The sequence below is a fragment of the Leopardus geoffroyi genome, chromosome D2 (assembly GCF_018350155.1).
Source record: "Leopardus geoffroyi isolate Oge1 chromosome D2, O.geoffroyi_Oge1_pat1.0, whole genome shotgun sequence".
Classification (NCBI taxonomy): Eukaryota; Metazoa; Chordata; class Mammalia; order Carnivora; family Felidae; genus Leopardus; species Leopardus geoffroyi.
The window spans coordinates 71,823,323-71,851,195 of NC_059334.1; the positions used below are offsets into that span (position 1 = coordinate 71,823,323).

The window sequence follows — 27,873 nt, forward strand, 5'->3', positions numbered from 1 at the left end:
GGCTGAGGAGGAGAGGACCAAGGGCAGAAATATGCAGGAAGTGTGATGCCAGGGCTCTGGGCCTGAGCACAGGGTGTGAGGGAGCAGGAAGCACCAAGATGGACCAGGGTTTCCAGGCGGGCAGACAGTGTCAGCACTCAGGCCCTCGGCCAGTCCTCAGACACCACCCGAGGCCCTGTTAGGCGTCAGGTGCCGCCAGGCCCTGCACAGAGCCTGAGCAAGGTGGGCCAGGGACTCTCAACGGACTGGGGGTGGGAGGACAACGAGCAGGACGAAAGATGAGTGTCCCTCAGTTGGACACAGAAATAGCAGCAGGTTGGGGTGTTGGGGCAGAAAGTGAAGGGCCCCTGGTGCCCGCAGGGGAGTTAGAGCCCCGGGTCTGAGCTCTCAGATTCATCCATTAGTTTACTCAGTTCTCTCAGCCACTCTTCCCGGTGGGCTGGGCCCTTGGGGAGTCAAGAGATAGAAAAAGGGGAGGTGGAGGCAAGAATTTGGACATCGCAGGGCATCACAGGCCAGACGATAGTGCTCAGCGGGCCACCTGCAAACTGGAAATGCATCTGTCTCAGGATGGGAGGATGGGGGGGCTCTTACCTTTTTGTGTCCTCTTTTTCCCTCTCTCCCTTCCTCCCTCCCCTTCCTCCTCTTGCTAAGGGCCCTACGTGGTGCCCACCCTCCAGTCTCCAGTGCCTACAGACTCCTGTCACGGGGTATCCGGTTTCCTTTCTGATGCTCAGAGAGAATCTGATTGTGCAGCTCCTCCTTCTGAAACTAGCCAGTCACTCTCGGCCGGATTCCAGCTCTAACCGGTCAGCAGGGGCTTTTGTCAGCGGTGACCCTCTCAGAGGGGCTGAGGTCCAGTCTGGCTCTGGCTGAGGTCACTAAGAACAAAAGACAGGGATTAAACTATCTGCATCCTACGAATGAGGCCACAAATTAGGGGCCTGGCCCTAAGTCACAAAGTCAAGTCACAAAGTCAAGTAATCTCTCTCGTTCCGAAGCAGGACTCAAAAATCAGGTTTCCCCATTCCAAACCCTGTGTTTTGTCACACCCTTCAGTCAGGGCTCTAACCGGACAGGACTCTACCCCAGCAGGTCCTTTGGTGGCCATTTCTGCAGCCCCTTCCCTTAATTGCACCTGCTCTCTGCAGATTGGGGCCGGGGGGTGGGGGGGGTGGAGGTGGGGGGGGTGGCGGGCAGCTTGGTATCTCCATCATGCACGTTCCCCCTCCCCTTCCCCCTACTGGCTCCAGCCCTTTAATTACCTCTTCCGAAGTCCATTCTAGTTTATCGATGGAGACTTGGCAAATCCCAGATCCTCTAGACAAACACAAATCAATCAGAGACATATGCAGAGTGAATTTAAAATGGGAATGCACTGCCATTTCCAAGAACGAAACCGAAACACTACTTAAAACCATCAATAGAAATCTTAGGCACCGCTTCCCCCTCTCTCCAAAACCTGGGTGCCATTCAACCCCTCAGCATTAGTGGCTTTGCACCTTCCCCACATGGGCCGCTCACATTCATACCCCGAGTCATTGAGCTTCTGGTCTCCAGGATCCAACTCAGTCTCAACCCTCTAGGAGCTACAACTGACCCCAGCCCAGACCCAGAGGGTCTGAAATGGGCTGTTCTGATGCAGACAGCCCCGAAACCAAATCGAGTGCCCTACCCTGGAGTCTAGAAGGTGGGGTGTTCCCACAGAGCTCAGTTGGGGTGGGGGTGCGTAGGGCCCTCTTGGATGTGTGGCCGAAGGTATCAGGGACACACAACCCAACGGCAGGCTTTACTCTCTGGCAATTCCTAAACAAATTCTTAGCAGCAGAGAGCTTTCTTCAACCACAAGGGGGCTTCTCCTGCTGACGCAGTGAGTGAGGCAGGAGGGTGAAGTCCTGCTTTGCAACATTTATCCTGTTTAATTCTCACAATGATCCAGGCAGAAACTCTTGTCCCTCACTTCACACGTGTTTAATTCTCACAATGATCCAGGCAGAAACTCTTGTCCCTCACTTCACACGTGGAGACCTTAAGTAATTGCCCAAGGTCACTGCTGGGCAGGGCCCGAGCCAGATGAGTTTGAGTGACATCTCTGACCCAGCTTCCCCACCCAGGCTCTCTTTTGTAATCCTGTGGGGTCACCAGCCAGGGCAGCAACTATTCTTTACTTCGTCCCTTGTCACTCTTCAATAGCCAACTCAAAAGCCACCCGCTCTGAGGACGGCCCCCTCCCCCATCAGCCTCCACCCCGTCCTCAGCATAGTCCTGCCCCTACTCCTACCAGAGCGACTGAGTTGTATTGTGTTACTGTATTAATCCTCTGTCCCTGAGCTTGACATAGCACCCCCCACAGCACGTGCTCCATCATGCCTGTTGAATGAATGAATGAATGACTTTTCCTTTTTTTTCCCCTCTTGGGGTTTTTGCGAAAAGGACACACACACACACACACACACACACACACACACACGTCTTCTCTGGTTCAGTTTGATGAAACAAATCATCACCAAATATTAGACGTGTTTGGGCATGGGGTGGGATGGAGCCAGAGGAAGGTACCATTTGAATCAAGCCTTGAAGGGTTGAATTAATTCTTTTTTGTTGTCGTTGCAGTAAAATATACAGAAAATTTACCATTTAGGCCACTTTTAAGTGTACAGTTCAGCAGCATTAAGTCCATTCACGTTATGCAACCATTGGAACCATCTACCTCCAGAACACTTTTATCGTTCCAATCTGAAACTGTACCCATTAAATAATAACTCCCCATCCCCCCACCCCAGCCCGTGGTAACCCCTAATCCACTTTCTGTCTGTATGGATTTGGCTATTCCCGGTGCCTCTCATATAAATGGAATTAAAAACAATATATGACCTTTCATCTGGTTTATTTCACTTCCTGTAATGTCCAAGACTCAGGCATGGTGTAGCATGTATCAGAATCCCTTCCTATTTAAGGGCGAATAATATTTCCTTGTATGGATATACCACATGTTGTTTACCTACTCATCTATCAATGGACATTTGCGCTCTTTCGATCTTTGGGCTGCTGGGAATAACGCTGTTATGAGCACTGATGTATAAATATCTGTTCAGGTCCCCACTTTCAATTCCTTTGGGTGTATAGCTGGGAGAATTGCTGAGTCATGTGGTAGTTGTGTTTAACTTTTTGCGCAATCACCATCCTGGTTTGCCACCATGGCTGCACCCTTTTACGTTCCCACCAAGAGTGCCCAAGGGTTCCAATTTCTCCCCATTCTCTCCAACATTTGTTGTTTGCCAGTTTTTATTCCCATCTTAGTGGGTTCTTTCCCATTGAAGACTCTGAAGTCAATATAGCATAAAGTTAACACTTCTTAAATCTGCGTGGTCGCTACACGAGTGTGTTTGATATTATATATTGAGGACCCCTGGTGGGGGTCTGATCCTTTCCGAGTGTCCACTTGAGGAAACAGAGGCCCGGGATCTCGAAGGTGGAAGTGTTCATTAAATACCCAGGTGATGGCCCCCCCAGCATGTTTGAAAAACTCCAGAAAAACACCAATAAATATTTGGCTTAAAGAAAGAAAGCAAAGGCTGGCAGGAAAGGGGAGTAGATAGAGGAGAGGAGAACAAGGAGGCCGGAGGTGGGGGCTCCTGGGCGACCCTCTGAGTTGGGCTCTGCACCAGAGCCTACGGTGGGGGACAACAGGGAAAAGAAACATGGGCACCGTTGTCACCCCTCCCGGCATCTTCACCTGCACATGTCCCCAGGTCTAGCTGGCACAGCCGAAGGTTAGAAGTCTACAAATAATCGCTTTTAGCTGCATCTCTAGAAAAACTTCAGTGTAGAAAAACACCCCTAGTCTATTCTGGTCACTATTCTATAATGATTGAGTCTATGTAAAGGGGCTATTTATCTTATACATTTCCTTTTTTTTAATGTTTATTTTTGAGACAGAGAAGAGAGACAGAGCATAAGCAGAGGAGGAGCATAGAGAGAGGGAGACAGAATCTGAAGCAGACTCCATGCTCTGAGCTGTCAGCACAGAACCCAATGAGGGGCTCGAACACACAAACTGTGAGATCATGACCTGAGCTGAAGTTGGATGCTCAACCAACTGAGTCACCCAGGTGCCCCTCTTATACATTTCCTTAAAATACTCCTATGAGGCAAAGTAAATGAAAAGTGATGCTCTAAAGACCTACATAATTGAATCAAAGCATCCAAGGATGTCGGTTTGGGGAGTGGTGGACACCCCATTTCCTACGGGGACGACAGCAATTCCAGGAATGAGTATGCTTGTCCGGGCTACAGTGGGGCAGGCGCTCACAGCCCAGAGTCAAAGGCTCCAGCGGGTTTCCCTCCCGTGGCCTGAGTGTCCTGTCCCCTCCTCGGTCCCCAGGACCATGGATGGGCAGGGCTGCTGGGTTTCCTAACTCTGTGTACAAAGGCCGTGCTCTCTTCTCAAAGCTCTGCACTGCTAACTAGCTCCCACCTTTTCTCTCCCACTCTAGAAAATCCCACCAATGTTACTGCTGCTCCCACCACCCTCCAGATGCTGATGTGTCTCCCCCACTCTCCGGGAGGGACCAAGGATCGGCTCCCTCATCACCTTTCTCACCTTCCTCCCCAAATCACACATCTTAGTTAACAGGTAGGAGTCTGCAGTGCTCTGTCGGGGGCTTCTCTTCAGTCAGCTGGGGTCAGGGAGAGCAAAAGCACCGGTTCCTCAGTCATCTTCTCACCCGGATCAGAGGCTCTGTAACTCCATGGACAAACGCATCCCTGTTCTTTGTCTTGGCCCATTTCCCTTTTGTCTCTGCCTAACACTTCCCCAGCCTTCCTCCAGGCTCTTTGCCTCCCATTTTCTGCCATGATCCTGAATCCATCCGTGTAGAAGATTTCAGAGCTGTTTGGAAACTTGGGACCAATAGCGAATCCAACCGTGTGACCCGATGTTAAGGATGCAGCGACCCAGAGAGATGCCAGCGCCTGCCCAAGGGTCGCCGCAGCGGGTGGGTGGCATCAGAGCCCAAACACAGTCTCCAGCAAGAGCTGGAGCTCCAGCAAATGCTTCTCCCCAGGGCTCAGCTGCCTGTGCTCCCTGGGGGAGTACAAGCCGGTGTCATCCTGAGTGAGTCATACAGTGCTCCTGCAGTTTGCCAGCATTCTAGCCTCGGGCGGTTGCCAGGATCTGAATCTTCCTTGATTGTCTTTGCTGACTTTTCTTGAGATTGCTCAGATCACCACTTCCCAGAGGAGGCTCAGGCAGAAATGCAGCCGGACCAGATCTGGCAGCCCCACTGGCTCCACGGACCCCCAAGACAAGACCTTGGAGAGGAATCATTCATTCATGCCCGGAAGCAGAAAGCGCTCCCTGTTTTCCCCTTCCGGAATGCCCTTCCCTACCTGGGCAGAGTCCCAGCGGGTCCTTCCGGGCCCAACCCAGACGTCTTTCTCCTCCATCAAGGCTTCCCAGAACGTCTTGAAAGGATCAGAGAATTGAAAGGATCCTCACAGTCCTGCAACACTTTCCCCTAAGAGTCGTTTCTCATTTAATAACAGAAAATAATGGCCATCGTTTTAGGTCTTATCTCTCCAAATAGACTCTAGGATCACGTGAGCAGGAACTCAGTAAAGGCCCCTTGGTAGCCAGTCAGGGCTGGCAAGCCTCGGGTGTTTTGGTTTATAGGTTTGTGGTGGGTCCGTGGACCCCCGCTGCAAGCTGGCAGCCGCTCACACTGAGCCATGGGCCTCTGTGCCCTGGGTGCCTCCCCGGCGCTGAGCCGACAGTCAGGTTGGCTCCCCCCCGGGTCTCTTGAGGCTGCCTGGGTGCCTCAACAGGCCAGAGCAGCCCAGCCTTAGTCCTTGTCCATCCAGCATGGCCGGGCTTCCTCCAACCCTCATTCTGAGGGTCAGAACCACCACTGCCTCCTGTTTGCCATGCCCGGCTGCTATCTCTTCCCGCTCCTTGACAGGCTCCTCTTGGGTCCCTTTCGGGCGGTTGGATGGATGGAGTGGAAACTGATGTCTCTTCCCCAAAGTCATTGACTGGGAGAAGGGGTGGAAAGGGGAAGAATTACTTAGGGATTGACCCAATCTTGCAGGAACAAGATTTTAAAAAATGGAAATATAGTTGACATACAATGTTATATTAGCCTCAGGTGTACAGCTTAGTGAGTCAACGATTCTACACATTACTCATGCTCCCCACGAGAAGTGGAGTCACCAGCTGTCACCGTCCAACATTATTACAATATTACCCACTATGTTCAAAACAGGATTTTATTAGTACCCAAGGAAAATTGAGGTTCCTGGCCAAGCAGCCCCTGGGGCAGGCGGGGGTGAGGTGGAAAGCTCTGGAAGGCATGGGGTGATGGGAAACATAGGTCCTGTGTGCTATTTCCAGCTCACGGATCTGCCTCCCCTTGGAGTCACGGCATGCTTTTTCTTTCAAAGTGCCAATTCAGTCCAAACCCCTCAGTTTCAAGCCTGGAAACAGAGGTGCTGAGAGATGGAAGGACTGACCCGGAGCCACGGGAACGGGTAGTGGCAGAACTGGGGCAGGACTTCCGGTCTCCTGATTCACCCAGTCCGGGGCTCTTCCTGTGGCAGTCACTGTGCTCAGGGTAAACCCAGGCTCTCCATGCCGGGAGATGTTACTGCATCTGGCCAAGACCCCTAACCCTGTTCTTTTGCTCAAAACCAGCCTTTCTAGGGCCCCAAAGACTACACACCTACTATGAGGACAGCTTAGCACATAGTAAGTGTCCGCGAGCTATTCGTAAAAAATGGAAGCAAGGGGCATCTGGGTGGCTCAGTCGGTTAAGCCTCCGACTTCGGCTCAGGTCATGATCTCGCAGTTCGTGAGTTCGAGCCCTGCGTCGGGCTCTGTGCTGACAGCTCAGAGCCTGGAGCCTGCTTTGGATTCTGTGTCTCCCTCTCTTTCTGCCCCTCCCCAGCTCGCACAGTCTCTGTCTCTCTCAAAAATAAATAAATGTTAAAAAAAAAAAAAAATGGAAGCCTTTTCCACGGGAGTGATTGTATCCCCAAGGGGACAAAAGTTGGTTCTTCAGGGAGAGTGAAAAAAAAAAAAAAAAAAACATACATAAACACACACACAGGGAGAATATAACCAATACAGTATGTCCGTGGCATTAAAATCTCTTGGAGGAGTAAGATCCTGGCCACCAATTACAATGTGTATGGGGTGAGGGGGGGTTCCCAGCCCCACCAAGTGATTCTCAGATACCAGCTGGGGGTCCTACAATTCACCTCCATTCTGACAATATCTCTCCGGAGACAGCATCAGATCCCACAGGTTAAGGGCTCAGGCCTGCAAGACTGTCTGAGCCCTGGTCCCCCTTCAGATGCCAAACCCAAGACCAGGCTGTCACCTGTGCTTCTGACCAACCTCCTCAGGTCCGATTACTTCGCTAGAGCAGCTCACAGAGCTTAGAGATACATTTTGCTTACTAGATTACTGCTTTATCATAAAAGGACGTAATTCAGGAGCAACCATAAGGAAGAGATACACAGGGCACGGTTTGGGAAAGGAAGGCATGGGAGCTCCATGCCCCCCTCCGGCCACTCTCCCCAAGTCTTCACTGACCTGGAAGCTCGGAGAAATCGCTCCTTTGGGGTTTTTATGGAGACCTCGTTCCGTAGGCAAAGTTGATTAAATCACCGGTCGCTGGTGATTGATTCCACGTCCAGCCCCGCTTCTCTCCCCAGAGTTCAGGAGGGTGGGACTGAAAGTTCCGAGCCTCCAATCACAGGTTGGTTCCCTTGGCAACCAGCCCATCCTCAGGTGCTTTCCCAAAGTCACTACGTTAACGTGAACTCAGGTGTGGTTGAAAGAGGCCTATTATGGGTCTGGACACCTTGATTGCTCTTATCACGTAGGAGATTCCAAGGGTTTTAGGAGATTGCTGCCAGAAACAGGATCCAGACCAAAGATCTATTTCTTATTATGAATCACAACGTCACCGGCAGCAATTAGGACAAAATGCTTAAAAAAGGCTCCTGGAGGGAGGTGATAATAAACGTGGTGAGAAACACCGGACTATAGGCTCTGGCCAGACTCTCCCCTCCATCCTGTTCTAGCTGGGTGACCTTGTGCCGCTTACTTAACCTTTCTGGACCCCACTTTCCTCTCAGTCAAGTGGGAACAAAAATTATATTCACCTCAAACAGGGCTATCGTTGTTTCTGCAATCACTCTACATGCAGAAGGGCCTTAGTCGGTGCCAAGGATTGGAATTGATGTTATGATTTCAACCACCTACCATCTACCGGCTCACCCACTCAGGGCTCCACTCCCCAGTGAGCTGGTACCAGGTGCTTTGTTGGATAATAAAGTGCACAAAGCCCTTAAGGGCCCTCGAAGGGGAAACCAAAGCCTCCGTCGTTCCTGGCAAAAGAGCCTAATCTACTGTTAAACAAAAAAAAAATTCAACTGAATAATTTAAAGGATTAAATTGGCTTTATTGAACCATTCACGAATCGGGCAGCATCCCATCTAGCAAACAGAAAGGAGGTCTGTTGAGCTGTAGAAAAAGAAAGGTTTTAAAGGCCGAGAGGGAGTGAAAAAAAGGAAATTATTAGCAAAGAATGTATTGTTTTAGGCAAGGTCGCCCTCCTAAGGGGAGAGGAAGGGGTCTATCAGTAAGTTTCCTAATGCTGACCAGGAAATTCCATGCTGATTGGTTAAAGGTTACATTCCTGGGGGAGGGGGGTGGTGGTGAAACTGCAGTTAGGTTAGTTATCAAGTCTTGGTTTGCCGATGTGAGGCCTTAATGTCAGCGAGTCCATTTTGGATCTGTGGTTTTCTTTATAGTACTAAGCCTGTGCTTTCAAACATTAACATAGGGCTCACCTGGGGACCCTGTTAACATTCATATTCTGATTCAGCAAGTCTGGGGTGGGGCCAGAAATTCTGCATTTCTCTTTTTTTCTCTTTCACATTTAAATCTTTGTTTGTTTTCCAGCTTTCTGCATTTCCACCAAGCTCCCGGGGGGTGCCCCGAAGCCACTGGGCCAGGACCACAAATCCACAAATGGAGGAGCCACGTATTAAAGAAGCTGCTCTTTTCTTTCCCACAGTCAGCTTAACTGAGGAAATGGTGTTTCCCTTTCTCTACTGATGGCTGCACCTTGCTTTGACGTCTTATGGGGCCCACAATAAAGGGTGTAGACGTGCTTATGCTGGTAAATCCTGGAAAATCGTCAAGGCGGGTTCATCTTGCAACCTGGGGTCACGGCCGGTCTCTGAGTATTTTGAACGCCGTGTTACAAGGAGTTGGCTTCAGTGCTCCTGCTGGATCACACAGAGGTAACTTGTTTTTCTTTCATGATCAAAATACTTAAGGGAGAGGGAGGGGGAAAAGACAAAGAGGCCAGGAGAGAGAAGAGAATCATTGTAATGCAGCTTCCCGACATCCTTTTGGAAACAGCCTCAGGTAGCCACAATTTCTCCTGGCAGAAACAACTGAGAGAATGTAAATGGGAATCCTTTGTAGAGGAACCTCGGGCAGGACACTTGAAATCAGACCACTACAATCATGCAGTGTCTGGGGATCTCGCCCCGTCACTCGATTAGAATTTTAAGTGTAACTCAAGTAATGTTTATGGAAAGTCCCAGAGCAGAAGGGATTGTGGTGTGGAGTTCGGAGCCAAGAACAGACAAGTCCTAGATGGCAAAGAACAGCGATCTTTTATTATTAATCATTATTGTTATTACTAATGCATTTGAAGAGCAGTTTCCTCAGAAAAAAAGAGGAACCTGTTAACACATAAAGATGTGGCCACGTGGAGCTTTCAGAGAACGAAGTTGCAAGTGTGTTTGACTCATGGCTTGAGGGCTATGGGTAGCATCCCAATCCTACCGCACACAACTATTATTGCTTGGTCCCTCGAATCAAACTGGGAACACCAAGCCTGCCCTAGAATCCCTGGTCTGGTCAACACACGGGCATCCTCCAGAGGGTGCTGTACAGGTGGGACAGCTTGGGAAGCTATGAGAGAGGTTTTCCCGAGCAGGGTCCTGTCTTGATTCAAACATGTCTTAAGGGTGCTTAGCTGGCCCAGTTGGTAGAGCTTGAGACTCATGATCATGGGATTGTGAGTTCAAGCCCCACACTGGGCGCGGAGACTACCTGAAACAAAACACATGTCCTTCCGGCTGAAGACTGGAGTGTCCGGGTTCGAGTCCCAGCGCCATCATTTATGATCTGGACACCACTGGGCGTGGTTCTTCATGTGTAGATGGGAATGATAATACCTACTTCATACACACGTTGTAAGGATGCTACAGGATGAAGCGCACAACATACTTGGCATTGAGTGAGTGCTCAAAGAACGGTAGTGGGTGCCTTCAGAAGTGCTCAGTTCTTGAGGGTGGTGGTGAAGGAACAGGTGGAAGAAAGAGCTGAGAACTTAGAAACCTGCTTTTCTAACACCTTCCTCCGTGCGCAGAGGATCAAATTCGGCACCCTTCACCCTAAGCCATACAGGTACCTGCCGCCTGCCTTAGCTTCTTGCCCATTCTCCGTCAGGGAAAAAGCCACCACAGCCCCTCCTGAGCCTTTCATGTCAGAGCTCTGGACACGCACTGGCCTTGCTCCTGGTTTCCACCTTTGCCAATATCCTCCCCTTTGTTCATCTCTGGCTGACACGTGGCTGGATCTCGCTCTCCTCCAAATCGATTGCACCTTTCTCCACTGCATAGATGTTGTTGTTTACAATAAAATAAACTTTATTTACATCTTTCCAAATTCATTGCCCTTCTTTGTCATTGGATGTGTTTTTGATTGTTTTGTCCATTACATCTTGAGATGTCATAATTTCTATAACCATTCTTCCGTGAAGGGATGTTTCTAGATTTCAAGATTCTAAATAGAGCATCTAAAATATCTTTACATGAGTTATCTTTCTTCTTTTTTAAAGGACAGTTTTATTGAGCTATAATTGTCATGCCATACAAGTCACTCATTTAAAGTGACTAGTGGTTTTGAAAATATTAACAAGAGTTATGGGGCGCCCGGGTGGCTCAGTCAGTTAAGTGCCCGACTTTGGCCCAGGTCATGATCTCGCGGTTTGTGAGTTTGAAACCCGCGTCGGCTCTGTGCTGACAGCTCGCAGCCTAGAGCCTGCTTCAGATTCTGTGTCTCCCCCTGTCTCTGCCCCTCCCATGCTCATGCTCTCTCTCTGTTTCTCAATAATAAATAAGCGTTAAAAAAATTAAAAAAATATATTAACAGAGTTGTGCAACCATCACTACAATTAATCATTCAAAGGTCTTCATCGCTCTGAAAAGAACGCTCATATCCATTAGCAGTCCCTGTATTCTCCCCGTGTCCCCAGCCTTAGGCAACCTCTAATCTATTTCCTGGCTCAATAGATTTGCCTATCCTGGAAATGTCATATAATACAATATTCCTAAAGACCATTCCATTCCATGGTCTTTCGTGTCTGGCTTCTTTCACTTAGCATTATGTTTTCAAGTTCACCCACGTGGTGAAATGTATCAGTACTCCATTCCTTTACGTTGTCAAATAATACTCCATTGTATGGATAGCTCGCATTTTATTTATCCATTCATCAGTTGATGGACATTTGAGTTGTTTCCACTTTTTGTCTATTATGAATAATGCCGTTATAAACATTGATGTACAAGTGTTTCTGTGGACGCATGTTTTCATTTCTATTGGGTCCACTGCATAGTTTTGCTCTTTTTTTTTTTTTTTTTTTAATTTTTTTTTTTTCAACGTTTATTTATTTTTGGGACAGAGAGAGACAGAGCATGAACGGGGGAGGGGCAGAGAGAGAGGGAGACACAGAATCGGAAACAGGCTCCAGGCTCTGAGCCATCAGCCCAGAGCCTGACGCGGGGCTCGAACTCACAGACCGCGAGATCGTGACCTGGCTGAAGTCGGACGCTTAACCGACTGCGCCACCCAGGCGCTCCAAGTTTTGCTCTTAATCAGGTGTTTCCTGCAGCCTCTTGTTCATACGCTGAATTCGTGGTCTTCCTCCCTGCCCCAAATCTGCTCCTTCTCCAAAGTACACGGCCCGTTCCGCCATCTATCTTGTTGCGCAATCCAGAAACTTACCAGCCATCCTTTGCACTGCCCTCAGCTCCCCCAGCCTCCACCCCACTGCCGCCTCTGTCCAGCTCAAGCAACCCAGAGAGAAGCGTTCCCCAGAGAAGCCTTTGCTGACCTAGAATCAATCGGAAATTAATCAGTTCTTCACGCATTTGTACCCCTCCACTTACATTTGTGGGATTATTAGATCAATATCTGTTTGCTCAATATTTTATTTCAAGAGCTTAGCATAATGCCTACTTTAGAGCAAGGCTCTCAGCCTCTCACGATTGGATGTGGATCACATCTCTTTTATAACATCTCCCAGATCCCAAGACAATATTATTGTCAATGAACACTTGACTTGAACTGCTTTTCCGTCTTTTTTTTTTTAATTAAAAAAATTAAGTTATCATTTATATACGGCAAAGTTCACCCTTTTTGGGGTACAGTTCTGTGAGGATTGATTTTAAGTAGGCTCCATGCCCAATATGGGGCTTGAACTCACGACCCTGAGATTGAGTCACATGCTCTACCGACTGAGCTAACGAGATGCCCCCTGTTCTGTGAGTTTTGACAAATGTCTACAGTCAGGTAACCACCACCACAGTTAAGATGCAGAACATTTTACCACTCCCCAAATTTCCATGTGCCCCTTTGTAGTCAACCCTTCCCCTCCCCTGCTTCCTGAAAATGTCTGATTTGTGGGGTTTTTTGGTTTTTGTTTTTTTTTTTTGTTCTTACAGCTTTGCCTTTTCCAGAGTATCATACCGATCTAATCATATGTTATGCAGCTTTTGTGATTCTGGCTTTTCTCTCACTTGGCATAACACATTTGCACTTCACCCATGTTTTTGCAGGTGGCTTATTCCCTTCTATCGCTGAGTACTAGTCCACATACGGATGAACTATCGCTTGCTTATCCATTTCCCAGTTAAGGAACATTTGGGGTGTTTCCAGGTTCGGCAGTTTGAATTAAGTCAGTGTAAATACTGATGTACAAGTTTTTATGTGAAGCAAGACATTTGGTTTTTACTTGGACAAATACAGTGGGACTTGGGGGTCATGCGATAATTGTATAACTTCATAGGAAGCTGTCAAACTATTTTCCAAAGTGGTTGTATCATTTTACATCCCTGCCAGCAGTGTGTGAGGGGATCCTGGCTGCTCTGTATCCCCACCAGTGCGTGGTATTGAGAATTCTCAATTCCAGTCTGGATTCCAGTCCTTTGTCAGATATGTGATTTGCAAGTTTTTTTTTTTTTTTTTTTTTTCCCCACCTGAGGCTTGTAATTTCATTCTCTTTAGGACATCTTTCCAAGAGCACACGTTCTTAATTTTTTTTTCCCCACACACATTGGTTCTTCCTTGGAAAAGGTGGCTCAGACTCATTGATACATGCAAAAGGGTAGGAGGGCAAAATATGCGATGGGCCAGAAGTTCCTAATTTTGATTAAGACCAATTTATTACTTTTTAAGCTTTTATGCATCATGCTTTTGATGTCACATCTAAGAGGTTTTTTTGGCTTAACTCAGGGTCGCAAAAATTTTCTCCCAGAAATTTTATAGGTTTAGGTCTTTGGTCAATTTTATTTCTTTTTTTGTATCTTGCGAACTTTTCATCCGCTCTAGGTCCCAAATCTAAGCTACGGTTTACTCCTCTATGTTGCTCTCCAGCTTTAAGCTTATGGAGGGGAGGGATTGAGTCTTCTCCGGTGGCCGGTGCATGACCCCGAGAGGAAGCCCTTCTTAAGCTGTGAGTCCGGCTGCTCAAGTGACGCACCCTCGTCCCGCCCCTGATTTTATTCAAGTTCATATTTTCCACAACACCAAGCACTGTATCTCTCACTTTAGATACTCAATAGATGTCACTGAAATTATACATATATATATATATATATATATATATATATTTAGAGCGCAAATATATATATATATTTGGAGCGCAAGTGGTGGAGAGAGGGAGAGGGAGAGAGAATCCTAATCGAGCTCCATGCTCAGCAGGGACCCCAAGGCGAGGTTTGATCTCATCCTGGGATCATGACATGAGACGAAACCAAGAGTCAGATGCTAAACCCACTGAGCCACCTAGGCACCCCAATGTTACTGAAATTTTATTTTATTATATATTTAAATTAAAAATATTTTTTTTTTTTTAATTTTTGAGAGAGAGAGAGAGAGCATGAGCAGGGGAGGGGCAGAGAGAGAGGGAGACGCAGAATCTGAAATGGGCTCCAGGCTCTGAGCTGTCAGCACGGAGCCTGACGCAGGGCTCGAACTCGTGAACTGGGAGATCATGACCTGAGCCGAAGTCGGATGCTTAACCGACTGAGCCACCCAGGTGCCCCTGTTATTGAAATCTTAAAATGAGATATTAGGATGGCTTTAGGGCAGTTTATGCCATTGAGAATTCAGGAAAATTAGCACAACTAGTAAAATCATTTCTAGTCCTTCAACAAGCACTGACTGCATTGGGCACCTACTATGTGCCAGATACTTGAACACCTCCCGGTGGCTCAGACCTCCAGGAAGTTATTTCATCCTAGGTGACCTTCTTATAACAGTGTTTATCACATTACCCAGAAACCAGGAATACGAAGTTGTACGACCAACCAAAGTGCCCTGATAGGACGTTTTTTTTTTTTTTTAAATTTTTTTTTCAACGTTTATTTATTTTTGGGACAGAGAGAGACAGAGCATGAACGGGGGAGGGGCAGAGAGAGAGGGAGACACAGAATTAGAAACAGGCTCCAGGCTCTGAGCCATCAGCCCAGAGCCTGACGCGGGGCTCGAACTCACGGACCGCGAGATCGTGACCTGGCTGAAGTCGGACGCTTAACCGACTGCGCCACCCAGGCGCCCCGATAGGACGTTTTTAAAATCTGAAATACTTAAGGTAGAAAGTAGCAATGGATATGGAAATAATGTATGGGCCCTAAAAGTGGAGCGATAAGGGCCTGGCTTTCAGGGCCACTTCTCACCCGTTTTCCCTCTATTGCCCCACTCATTGCACTTTTATCCCCCCAACACGAAAGAGTTTTCACGTACCATCCACTTTTTGGCTACATGGGGAAGAGGGAAGGAAGCTTCTCCGTTCAAGGGTCGCAGATTCACATTTACTCTCTTACATGGTTCTAGAGTCCAAAAGTCCAAAATCAAGGTGTAGGTAGGGCCGTGCTCCCACTAAATCTTTTAGAAGATTCTTCTTGCCTCTTCCAGCTTCTGGTGGCTCCTGGATTCCTCAGCGTGTGGCCACACAGCTGGAATCTAGGCCTCTGTCCTCACATGGGCTTCTTCTCTGCATGTACCTGTGTCTTCTTTTCAGTCTTATAAGGATCCTCATCGTCGGAGTTAGGGCTCACCTGAATCTAGAGTGATCTCATCTCCAGATCGTCTTCATTACATCTGCAAAGACCTTTATTCCAAATAAGGGCATATTCTGAGGTTCTGGGGGTAGGGGTCACTATTTCAACCCACGATAAATGCTTTCCTATGTTAGGGTTCAAAAATAAAAAACAACTGGGGGCACCGGGTGGGCTCAGTTGGTAGAACATGTAACTCTTGATATCAGGGTCATGAGTTCAAGCCTCATGCTGGGCATAGAGATGACTTGAAATATAGACCATACATATACACATACATACTGACAAGTGCTTTCATGTAAAAGAAGAATCTGTAATCACCACTCCTGGCTTCCTGGTTCTTATTTCCACTCCAGCCAGGCCCTGAAGCGAGTTACTAAATTTCTCGAAGTGACTATCTCGATAGAAAATTTAAGCGTGGAGTTCTTTCCACTCTCTCCCTAGCACACGATAAGCTGAAGAAACAGTGAGCACACTGGGGGAAAAAAAATACGTCTTCTGATTACAGTAACAGGATTTCTAGGTCATTTTTTCAACATTCAGAGGTTTCTTAAAGTTGTGAGTGGAGAAAGGAGAATGGATGACAGTGGATTGTTTTCCCTTTGAGCACAAGTGAGCCTGACTGCTTCCCCCCCCCCCCCCCCCCCCCCATCTCAGGCTTCTTTCAGCCTCCTTAATCTCCTTGCAAATGAGGCGACATCTGAGCCGGTTCTGATGTCATCTGTTCAGAGGACTGGGATGTGGGTGACTTGGTGACTCTGTGGGAGGCCACCAAGGACTGCCTGCCTCTCTGTAAGGGCAAACTTCCAGGCCTGGTCTGACTGCTGGTTCCATGAATTAGGGTGACAATGAGTAACAAAGACCGGTGATAGACGCTCGTTTAGTCATTGACCAGCTCCGATCTTGACCTGAGACTATGCCGCCATGTGAGGCAGGGTGTTCCCAAAGCTGGTTGATCATCAGAATCATATGGGGGACGCCTGGGTCGCTCAGTTGGTTAAGTGTCTGACTTCGGCTCAGGTCATGGCTCAGGTCATGATCCCACGGTTTGTGGGTTCAAGCCCCGTGTTGGGCTCTGGGCTGACAGCTCGGAGCCTGCTTCGGATTCTGTGTCTCTTTCTCCATGCCCCTCCCCCACTCACGCTCTGTTTCTCTCTCTTACAAAAATAAATATTGAAAACAAATTGCACAGAAGCTTTTCAATTTGGTTGAAAGATACAGCTTCCCAGCTCCCACCCTAGAACTACGGAATCAGAATCTCCTTGTGGACTGAAGCATTGAGCTTTGCAGTTAGACCTGGGTCCAACCTTCTTGGCTCCTCCCCCAGCCCGAGAGTCTGGGCAAACCAGGCAACCTCTGATCTGTGTATCCAAGGTTAACCCTTACCCGGATTGCTGGTGGGGAATCACTGGAAATGCATGTAAAAGTGTGCATCTGGTGGAAGGCATTTGATTATGATTGGCATACTAGCGTTTTACTCTGAGTTGCCTGAAACACCTTGTTTTTGTGGGAAGAAGTAATTGTTTTTTAAAAACAAAAATGAAAACAACAACAAAAAAAATCCCCAGGAGAATCCAGCTGATTTTTGCTCCTATCTGATGGGAAGTCACTGCCACGAATATTTTTTCGCTTTCATTAAGAAAAGCATGTTCCGAGACAATAGCAGGAATGGAAGGACGTATACTCTTTTCTGTGCCATCTGTCAGGTGTAGAACAAAATGTTGTTCGTGGCCAGGCTCCACTTTGCTGAGAGAGGCTGGTATCTGTCTTTGCAAAGATGGTCCTTTTGACAAATCGTCAGAAAATCGCGTGTGCCAACCTGGAGACCCCAGAGAAGGATGGCAGCCTTCAGAGGAATGTAGCTTTTGGACTTGATGGGAGGGGTGAGAAGCCTACCCACCTGCCAGAGTCTTGGGTTTACCTCCACAGATGAAGTGAAATACTCTACACAAAGTACTCAGGAGTTCTAGAGGCCTTCACCAAATGTCTGCTGCTGCCACCATCCGTCCTTTCCTTATCATCTGGACTCACGTGCACTTGAGCTAGATTCCCCAGGTCTGTGTCTGGAAGCCACCCAAGTCTTTGCTCTTTGGGATGTTCTGGGAGGTCCCGCCACTAAAACATGCTGTGGGCAAAGCAGAAACTGCCTCTGCTTTGGAGAGGTTTTCCCAAGCCAACTTTTCTTTTTAGCTGAGGGGAAGGGCTGAGGTAAGAGACAGCCACAGGGGGACAGCACAAATAAATACGGAAAACCCTCTCCAGGGGCCGCCATTGTGCTTAGTACAATGGTGGGCCCCGGAGAGCATTTTTATCCAGTTGAGATGAGAATGTAAAATAAATGTAGACATATTACACCCTCCTCCAGAGGCCTGACTCATTACAGCCCACCCCTGAAGTCTGTAGAAGTGAAAAGGGAGAACGCTCTGAGTTTTTGTCAGAGTCCTGGCCTACCGTGGGGGAGAAGGAAATCTAGGGTGTGGAGGTAGGTTCTCAAGCCTGGGGTTGGGATTCCCAGAAGCTTTGGGCACCGGTCCTCTGACCACCCTGGGCTTTCTCAAAAGCTGCCAGCACCAAGTCTCCACCCTTCCCAGGGCTTTCCGGCCAACAATGAGCACGTCCAACAGGGCAGGGCTGGAGGCACACCCAGGCAAGGCTGGCCTGTAGGGAGGAGACCCCCCCTCCCCCTTCCAGTGACGGGCAGGAGGGGCCGAGGAGGACCGGTGGCTTTCTGGAACTGAGGAAATATGCCCAAACACTGGAAGGACTGGCAGCTCAGCCTTTGCTGCCTTGGTTGTTTTGAAGTAAAACAGAAAGATCTTTCCGGAAACAAAGCCATCTTTCATGAAAACGAGTCTCCGCTCTTCTGCAGGTGGCGTTTCTAAGCATCCCTCAGGTAGCTGAAGAGAATTCTCCTGACCGAGGAAACACTGGGGCCCAACAGCTATGAAACCCCTCGGGAGGAGCTGAGTCCTGAGCTGACATCTTTGGATGCTTCTATGTTGAGCACCTACCACCCTGGCTGGCCACGGTGCCTGTGGGGGCCCCTGAGCCTTTCTCTGCAGGACACTTGCCTACACGCTGAACTTGAAACTGGGGAACTGGGGAGCGAGGGTGGCAGGGGAAGGTAAAGAGCAGCCTGGAATAAACCACATAATACACTTAGCTTGGGACTGGGCACATGAAGGTCTTTATTACACGGCAGCAACTTTATTAATAAAAGCTTATGTTTGGGCACTCCATCTTGCATTTATGCCAGGTCCTGCTCTCCCTGAGGCTCACAATAACCCTTGGAGGTAGCTATTATTATTCCTATTTTATAGACGTGGAAATCGAAGCTGAGAGAAGTTAAGCAAATTGCCAGTAGTTACACAACCGATTATTGGTGGAGCTGGAACTCAAACCCAGACAGTTTGACCCCATAGCCTGCACTTAACTGCCGTGTAATCCTTTCTGTTGTTACGATGCCTTGGCACATCTTCAGAGGATCTCAATCTTAGACTATTATTGGACAAAGAGAGGGCTGTTTTTGAAGCGTATAAAAGAAGTTGCGGGCTTGCTTTCATGCTGCAGTATTCATATAAAGGCTGGGGGAGAAAAAGCCCAGAACAAAAACTAAACTTTTTTTTTTTTTTTTTTCAATGTTTATTTATTTTTTGGGGGACAGAGAGAGACAGAGCATGAACGGGGGAGGGGCAGAGAGAGAGGGAGACACAGAATTGGAAACAGGCTCCAGGCTCTGAGCCATCAGCCCAGAGCCTGATGCGGGGCTCGAACTCACGGACCGCGAGATCGTGACCTGGCTGAAGTCGGACGCTTAACCGACTGCGCCACCCAGGCGCCCCCAAAAACTAAACTTCTTGAACGATTGAACCATTTAAAGTAATACCTAGAAACTCTCCATAGCCAATATCACCTACCGATACAATGCTTTCCTGTGCCTGAGCCTAACAAGCCCAGAACGTAGCCAGAGAGCAATTTATTGATGAGGAAACTGAGGCTCAGAGTGTATGGGGGTCTTGAAATCGAAGTGGGTGACTGCTCTTAACAAAGATCACTGATGTTTTTGAGTAATTACTACGTCCTGAGTGCTGTGCAGCACTCGACGTGCGTTATAATGTAGCAATGATCTTCTGATGGGTACTAGTATTCGGTCCATTTTACAGATGAACAAGTTGAGGCCTAGGGAGTCTAAATAATTGGCTTTAAGATACAGAGCTAGTGAGCACCTCCCAACCGTTGCTCATAACAGCACCTTGGTGGGCGGTGCTGGGGCTCACAGCCTACTGGAGGGAACTGGCTGGTCTCACAGGGAGACCCTCCTCCGTGCAATGTGCCCCGGGGCATTTAGAATGTGGGAGACGCAGTCCTTGCCTTCGGGAGGTCATGGAGATGGAAGCAAACAGTGTGGGATTTGAAGACGGGCCTCAGGAATCCCAGTTTTGCTCCTTACTGGCTGGTGATCAAGAATGTTTCGTTAGCCACTGACTGAGTTTGCGCTCCTCACCTGTAGGGTAGAGCCACAGTGATCTGTCTTATAGGCCCGACATGAGAAGTTCGGTTAACTTAAACCCTGGCACTCGATAGAGGCCTCATTACAGTTGACCTGAAGAGCGGAGACACACGCGAAGCTCATAGTACTAGGCAGCGTTCGAACAGCGTCACACACGATGTTCAACCATAGGCCCACAAAGAATTTTCTGGGGCAGGTTGGGCTGGGCCCATCAAGGAGGTTCTTAGAGAGGGTGTGAACTCAGGCTTGTCTTTGATTCAGGGCAAACGGAGCCCATGGGAAATGCCCACGGGCAACTCCAAGGAGCTATGGACGACTGATCTCAAATAGTTAATGTTGCCATTACCTCTCGTTCCTGGGGCCAGATCCTCCTGCTCTCTACCTCCTTGAAGAATCGGACATTGTACAAAAGGAAAGCCATTGTCAAGGCTGCAGAGGTAGGAGAGAGCACTGGTGTGTTCAGGGAACCTGCAGAGGTTTGGGAGAGCCGGAGGGCAAGATTCGAAGGCGGGGCATCGTGGGAGGAAAAGCTGAGCAGTGGGCGGGGCGAGGCAAGTGCCATTACGAGAGGCCCTGGACTCCCGGCATAGGCTGTGAACTTGGCTGTCAGCGTGTGAGGGCTAACCGCTGACGCGACACAGGGAGTCCGTCTTCAACGCAATGGTGATCACAGTGGCAAAAGCCACAGAGAGCTCAAGATAAGGGCTGCAGGTAAATGCTGGCTGTGGTAATCAGCCCAGAGAGGTGATGCCGGTGCAGGTGGAAACAGAAGCGACCAGAACACAGACCTCAAGCTGGACCTCCTGACCTGTGTTCTACACTAGTACACTCAAGGTACCAACTGTCTGGAGCACAGTCTCGGTTTCCAGCTTGGTGATGAGGGTCTGCGTGAATGCTAGGGTGACTGGCCTCTGCACAGATGTTACGGGTGGCACGTTTGTGTCCCCCCCCCCCCCGCCGTGGCTCTCCATGAATTTATACACTGAAATCCTAATCCCCGATGGCATGGCCTCAGGAGGCGGGGCCTTGGGTAATTAGATCACGAGCACAGAGCCCTCATGATAGGATTAGCATTCTTATTTTTTTTAATGTTTTTATTTTTGAGAGAGAGAGAGACAGAGCACAAGTGGGGGAGGGGCAGAGAGAGAGAGAGACACAGAATCTGAAGCAAGCTCCAGGCTCTGAGCTGTCAGCACAGAGCCCGACGCGGGGCTCAAACTCGTGAACTTTGAGATCATGACCCAAGCCGAAGTCGACGCTCAACTGACTGAGCCACCCAGGTGTCCTGGATTGGCACCCTTATAAGAAGGGACAGGAGAGCTTGCTTCCTCTCTCCCTGCCATGTGGGGACACAACCAGAGATGGCTCTCTACAGACCTAAGCAGATTCTCACCAGACACCAGATCTGCCTGGATCTTGGACTTCCCAGCCTCCGGAACGGTACGAAATGAATGTTTGCTGTTCCAGCCACCCAGTCTATGGAACTCTGTTAACAGCAGCCTGAGTTGACTACGACAACCGGCTTGACAGACCCACAGGAGAATGGCTCTGGTCAGAATAGGGCATCTCGAGTCTACATACATCCTTGTATTTTCCAGCGAGCCCAAAATTGTGGCAGTGAAAACAAGTAAATCAAAATCTAGAAGACTTTCTTCACTTAAGGTCGGTGCTTTGAAAGATGGGTTTCTACCAATGCACTGCAGTTTCTTAGTAAATGGTGAACTACTCATGCTCGTTCAGAAGCTCTTGTCCTCAAGGTTCATCAATCCCCCTTCTTGTCCAGATGATGAGACTGTCACTGTTCTGTGTCACAAAACCAAATACCAGGTAGACCAGCACAGCCCCAAAGCTCTTTTCAATATTTTTCCTTTAGTCAACTTGGCCAATCCGGTCTGGATTCCTGGACTGTCCTGGAACACACCATTGCTATTTGTTGCATCCCCCCCCCCCCCCCCCCCAAAACGGCCTTCCTATGTGACAAAAATGCATTCCTAAAGCTTTGGTATTCTGATTTTGTTCTGGTCATAAGTCAGGCTGGTACTTGTTCAAATGGGACAGACCTTTCAAAGGAGCAGGGGAGCAAGAAAGGCAACACGGCGTGGAGGCATTTATGAACAGAATAAAGCACACACTTTATTCACTGAGTGGCGAGTGCACAACAGTGACACAGAGTATGGGGCAGGGAAGCGGCAAGTGCTGCTTGCGACAGGAGCGTGGGGCAGGTCGGGGCCATAAAGCACAGCGACGTGGGGCCAGCTGGCCGCCCCTGCCTCTGCATATTAGTATGTGGTATTCGGGGCACAGACGGACACCCACTCACTTTCACGGGGGACACGACACATCTTTCCAACAGCAGCTCTTCCAAATATTCACTTTCATATTTCTGAAAGGGGAGGGCAGGAAGAACTGGACGTCTTTTGACACTTGCAAAAAAAAAAACAACTCCATTAAACCAAACTCAAAAGGAAAGGATGGTAAGAGATTTGTCGGCCACTCACAGAAACCACACGCATTTGTTACCGGACGGGTCTGTACACGGAACCCAAGAGGAACATCGATATCGTGGACAACTGTTTTCTCTTCCACAGGATAAAGAAACATGGGCATAGACCATCATCAAGTGGCTCACCACCTTTCTGGATGTTGGCGTAAATAGTATTGTCTCCTGCTACCTTTGGTGAATAGGTTCCAAAAGTGACTCATGGGATCTTCACTCTTGAGAAAGACACTTTGGGGAAGAATTTTATTTAATGATAACAATTGCCAGTCGATTACATCAAGCGTCAGAAAATGTTGGATTCGATTTTGTTGTGTCTGCATACATTGTTTCGAAAGTTTCTTTCAGCTTAAAGGGACCACCTCCCCCTTTTCTGAGTTTGCCATAAGTTACATTTGCCCAAATGAAAACACAAAAATCCACATGCAAAGCATATCCATCACCATCTCCTCATTGCTTCCTGGGCAACAAATGGAAAGCGATTTTTTTTTTTTTTTTTTTTTTTTTAAAGGCCAGAGTCAACGTTTCGCTTTCTTTCATTACGACACAGTCGGGTAGTTTCCTTAATGTACATTACACTCTAAGATGGCGTCGACTGTAAATCTCAAGCCTGAAATCATCTTTTTTTAAGAGAACATTCTTCAAAAGGGAGTACTCATGAGTGAGTTGTAGGGGCTTACTCACAAACACTTGGTTTATCAAAAGAAAAGAATTTCAAAGATCAAGAAGGTCAAGGCTGGCCGAGGAAGTGTAGACTGAACAGTGACCAGGAATGCAGAAGACGTGATCTAAAAATCGAGCTTGCCTCAGAGGACACAGAAGGGGGGACGACACGGAGTTCCTTTCCTTCCACCATCTTTCCTGACAGTCAGAGAGAGGGCTCACCTGCCCCTTCGACGCGCCGGACGCTAACACCAAGCTTTTTGAAAGAATTTTTAGAAAGACCTACCTAGTCAAAAGTAGTGAATTTGAATTTTTTTTTTTTAACTTGCAAAAGCGTATATATTTGATATAATCATCTGAGAAGCAATTCTTTAGAAAAAGGTGTTTGCTTTCAAGTGTAAAGAAATTAGGTGAAAGTTTTATAAACATTTCCAGCAAGACTTCTCTAGGTAGAGTTGACGGGCACAACCAGACTGAGAACGTGAGCTGCACGGGGAGTGCGGGCCACAGTGCCCATGAACTCTGGCTCTTCTGCGTGAGGTTGCACAGAACAGGCAGTTTACTGCTAGTTATTGAACGAGTCGCATGAAGAACATTTCCTAACTAACCCAAACCAAAATGTGGGTGCACAGCGGGCTGTACTAGTTCCCAAATGGTCTTCACGTCTCCTCTTACACCCCACAGGAAGACTAAATGGGATCCTGGCTCTCCTGGGAGAAACCGTAAAGGAAGCACTGACTTCCACGTTGCCAGAGGCCTCTTTTGCTTCATGCAATCCGTGTGTGCTTAAGGAATTGGAAGTAGGCCCAACCCTCAAAAATGGAGCCCTTGGGGTACGTGCCAGGAAAGTTTGCCAGCTGTGGGAGTCCTTCCCTAGAGGGAACGATCTCTGTTCCTTTGGCTGCGTTAACAAGTGGAATTTTTATGTGCCGTGCAGAGTGGGGTTCAAGCAGAGAACGCGGATGTCCTGCACGGTGGCCTGGACGTACCGAGGACAAGCATGCTGAGCCCGGTTTTTAAAAAAACGGAGAGGCCATTGTAGCCTATAGAATAGATTTGGCAGTTAGGAGAACCAGGTTGCCCCACGGCCCATCCCTCCAGCTGGAGTCTTCTGCCGGGAGTGGAGTCGGGGAACCCGCTCCACGTTATGGTTGTCTACAACCCCTCCCCAGAGCACAGCGCTGCTCTGCCCGCAGACGGGAGGCTACTGACGTTTTCTGGTAATGCATTTTTGCATGGTGCAGTTTAAGTGAGCTAGTACGCTCAATACGGAAAGAAGCTTCCCACCCCCGATCCCCGAGTTGGATGCAGAATTGAATTCAAAAGATACAACAGAAGTAGAGTTTCATTGGTGGGAGGTTTTGGTTCGGATCTTTAACTACCACTGCAATTTTTCTCCCACTGACATTTGATCTATGTGCACATGAGTCATAATTCATTAACCAATGAAACCATGGAGGGCCCTTTCTTATCCCCGTAATGAAAAACTTCTCTCCACCAGCCTAGCACGGGCACCCATTTGGCCATGCTTGTGACCGATTACTGGGAATACCCTCTGGTCTCCACTCCTCCCACTGGGCCAGGGCAAAGCAAGGACTAGGATACGCGGGCCTGAGGTGGCAGGTGCAGGAGAGGTCGGAGGGAAGTCGGGGCGGCAGAAATACTGAACGAGGCAAGAGGCACTAAACTGCGAGCTGCGGTCCGGAGGCTTCAGACCCAGGAGGAGCCGGTCTTCTTTCGTCCACTCCATCAGAGCCACTTGCAAAACGCGTTAGTAGGTCCAATGTGCGCACACACACACACACACACACACACACACACTCCTATTTGTGAGAACAGTCCTCAAACATTCAGTGTCTAGCACTGAAAGGACAGGCGGCTTTCGATCCCCTTGGGGAGGGTGCAGGACAGTGCTACTGAGCAGGCCCAGAGCTCAGCACAGCACCCGCGTGATGGAGTGCGTCACAAGTTAGAGGTTCGCAGTACAGGTCCTGGAACAAGTTTCCTTGCTTTTTACCACGGGAGTCAGTTACCAACTAGTTCAAATACTTGGTGCCAGCAGGAAGAACTTCTGAGCCTTTATTATCAGAGGCATAGGAAGAGAATTCGCATGATTTCTCCTTTGGCTTTAAAACAGAGTTTCAATTCCTAGGCAGAGCCCCCAGTGCACACGAATACATGTGAAAGCCTCCCGTGTGTGGAGCTGGAGAGACCCTCCCTCATCCGACTCACAGGTCATTTGAGCCACGGCCGGAAGCTGCCGGGAACCGTGACGCGGTCTTACACGCGCGTTTTGGTGAAATCCTAGGCCCCGCTTTAAATCTCGTGTTGCCAAATTGGTGAACTCTGGTGCGATGCTCCGAGCTCCACACACAGCCCGATCGGAGGTCTGTTTCCTCCTCGGCGTGCTGCTGACCTGAGCTCCATCAATCACGGAGGATGCTGGCTTCTGACACCAACACCCTTCCACGAAGGATGCCTTGTTGGGTGCGGTGTAGCCTCACTCTCGCCCTTTGAGTCAGGCGCACGTGTGCAAATGTTCCTTGGAAAAGCTGCCGCCCGGCCAGACAAACGTTCAAGCAGAAATGAGATGTAAAAGTACACGCAGACTCCCCAAACTACCCTGGGTGCGTCCACGTACGCGCGCGCGCACACACACACACACACACACACACGCACACACCATGAAGTCAACAGAGCTAGGCAAAGAAGGAAAGCTGAAAAGGCCAAATTAAATCAGTCTGAAGCAATGTACCCTGGAGTTGCAGAGATTGCAGAGAGAAAAGCGTGCCCTTTCCTTAGCCGACTACTGAAAAGACCTCCCCCCCCCCCAAAACGCCGGTGGGCTTGATCGGATTCAGAGGATGCTGGGTGGAAGAAGGACTAGCGTGGGCGGGACACATTTCTTTTTTTTTTTTTTGCCAAGAGTGCCGCGGCCCCCTTGGGCAAAAGTCATCTAACAGCACACAACCGGAGAGAACCTCTCCCTTTCCTTTCTGGGCGGTGGGGCCGGGGGACAGCTGCTGTCCGTGGTGGGGAGGCTGAATGAAGCACACAGTCTGAAGCAGGAAAAGAATGAAGGGAGATATTCCTTTCATTCCATTTCCCTCTCTTTCTCTTAAAAAAAAAATTTTTTTTTTTTGTTTTTAAATAATAACTAAGTAATTTGCCAACCAGGTCCTAGCAAACAGTAGAGAAAAAAGGAGCGTGTTAAAAATGACTCTGGCTGCTATTCAGCCCCCTCAGAGCAGAGCTGGCCCGGTGCCCCGACTCTGATTTGCATCCTGCTGGGGGGCGCAGGTCGGGCTTCGCGAGGCCAGTGAGGACAGGGGTGCGCAAAGCGGTGTGCCCGCATGGATATGCCCCTCAGGCTCTTCCTTCTTAGCCACAGTGCTACATAATAAATATATTCCTACCTCGGAATTACTACAGCTGCTTTTTTTCCATGCGGCGTCCTAAGGGCATGTGCTGGCTCTTACCCACACGGTCAGCACTATTGTGAGACAACAGTTATAGGAACTGTCGCGTACATAAGGTGATGGAAAAAGGTCACGAGTGTGGGGAACACAGAAATTTCTATCCTGTTGCTTCTTGGCAAGTGTTGCCGGTGGTGGGTCCGAAGTTTGGCTCGTGGGTGTTTTCACCAGGTTTCCCCTTTCGTCGTTGCTGAGGGACAGCAGCTTGAAAGTTCTCCAATCAAGTTTGGGCCTTAACACAACATCTTATGTGTCACCGCCACGTCAGTCCTTTTTCTACCTGCTGTCTACGCGGGGCGGGGGCGGGCAGGGGGCGGGGGAGGCCTAGAAGAGTTTCGCTTTCTTCTTCATGTCGTTGCGTCTCCAAAGAGGTAACTTGTCAAATTCCTGTATGGGCATTCCAAAGATTTCCCGAAACACTTCTGGGGCTAAGTGGCGCTGTGATGGGAGAAAAGATCAGTGGTTAAGTTCTGACGGCCACCCGAATGGCCTTGAGCCTTGAGAGTTGCTCTCAAGCCTACAGGGGATCATGGTGAAGAGCAAGACAGAATGATGGCAGAGGAGTTTACTTCTTGAGCTTATTAGCAGGCCCTGGCCTCACTGGATCCTTACCTGGTTGGCCCAGGGGAGGCACCCTCGCCAGGAGACAAAGAGCTGGTGGAGTATTGATGGTTATTGAATATACTTAATGGTGATGGGACATAGGAAGGTGACCCATCACCCTAGAGGCAACTCCATTTCAGGTCGCTGGGACGTTGAGGAGATGCAGGGAACATGGACCATAGTAATAAGAAAGCCAGAGAGAGACTTCCAGAATGGTCTCCGGGGAGCCCAGGGGCTCCCTCCTGGCTCAGCGGCAGGAGTTTTGGTGGATGCCTGGTCTGTGAGGAGGACAGACTCCATCTGTTGTCTCTCCTGAAAAGTTCCCTCAGGATAGTAGAGCCTTTATTCTCTGTGCCAGACTGACTTCACACACACAGGTACTGCCTTTTGTCAGGGAGAAGTAATGATTCTTTTTAAGACTGGCAGCCAGAGTTTTTCTTAATTAAAATCACTCAGATGGAAAAGTATAAAGATCAGCATTCCATGTCTAAGGAGGTCTCGGGTGTGTGCACCCAGAGAACCCTTCAACAAGGAATGTGGGAACAGCCAAGAGAGACACTCTTCGTCCAGCGCTCCCTTCCCTCTCGCGACGAGCTGGACCCAGGCTCAGGGAAAGGTCAGGCTCTAGGGTATCTGAAGAAGGATGGATTCCACTCTACAACCCCGGCCATCATGATGACGACATCGTTTCCACA

General features: G+C 48.8%; 1 protein-coding gene across 32 annotated transcripts in view; it reads right to left on the reverse strand.

Moving 5' to 3' along the window:
* Positions 1–22,050: 22,050 nt before the first annotated feature.
* ABLIM1 (actin binding LIM protein 1) overlaps positions 22,051–27,873 on the reverse strand; it is a 302,559-nt gene continuing 296,736 nt past the window's right edge. For all 32 annotated transcript variants that reach the window (XM_045439048.1, XM_045439036.1, XM_045439054.1 and 29 more), the window contains one exon: positions 22,051–27,013. In XM_045439048.1, the coding sequence (XP_045295004.1) occupies positions 26,900–27,013 (114 nt within the window). In that variant the 3' untranslated portion in view covers positions 22,051–26,899. The remainder of the gene's footprint in view (positions 27,014–27,873) is intronic.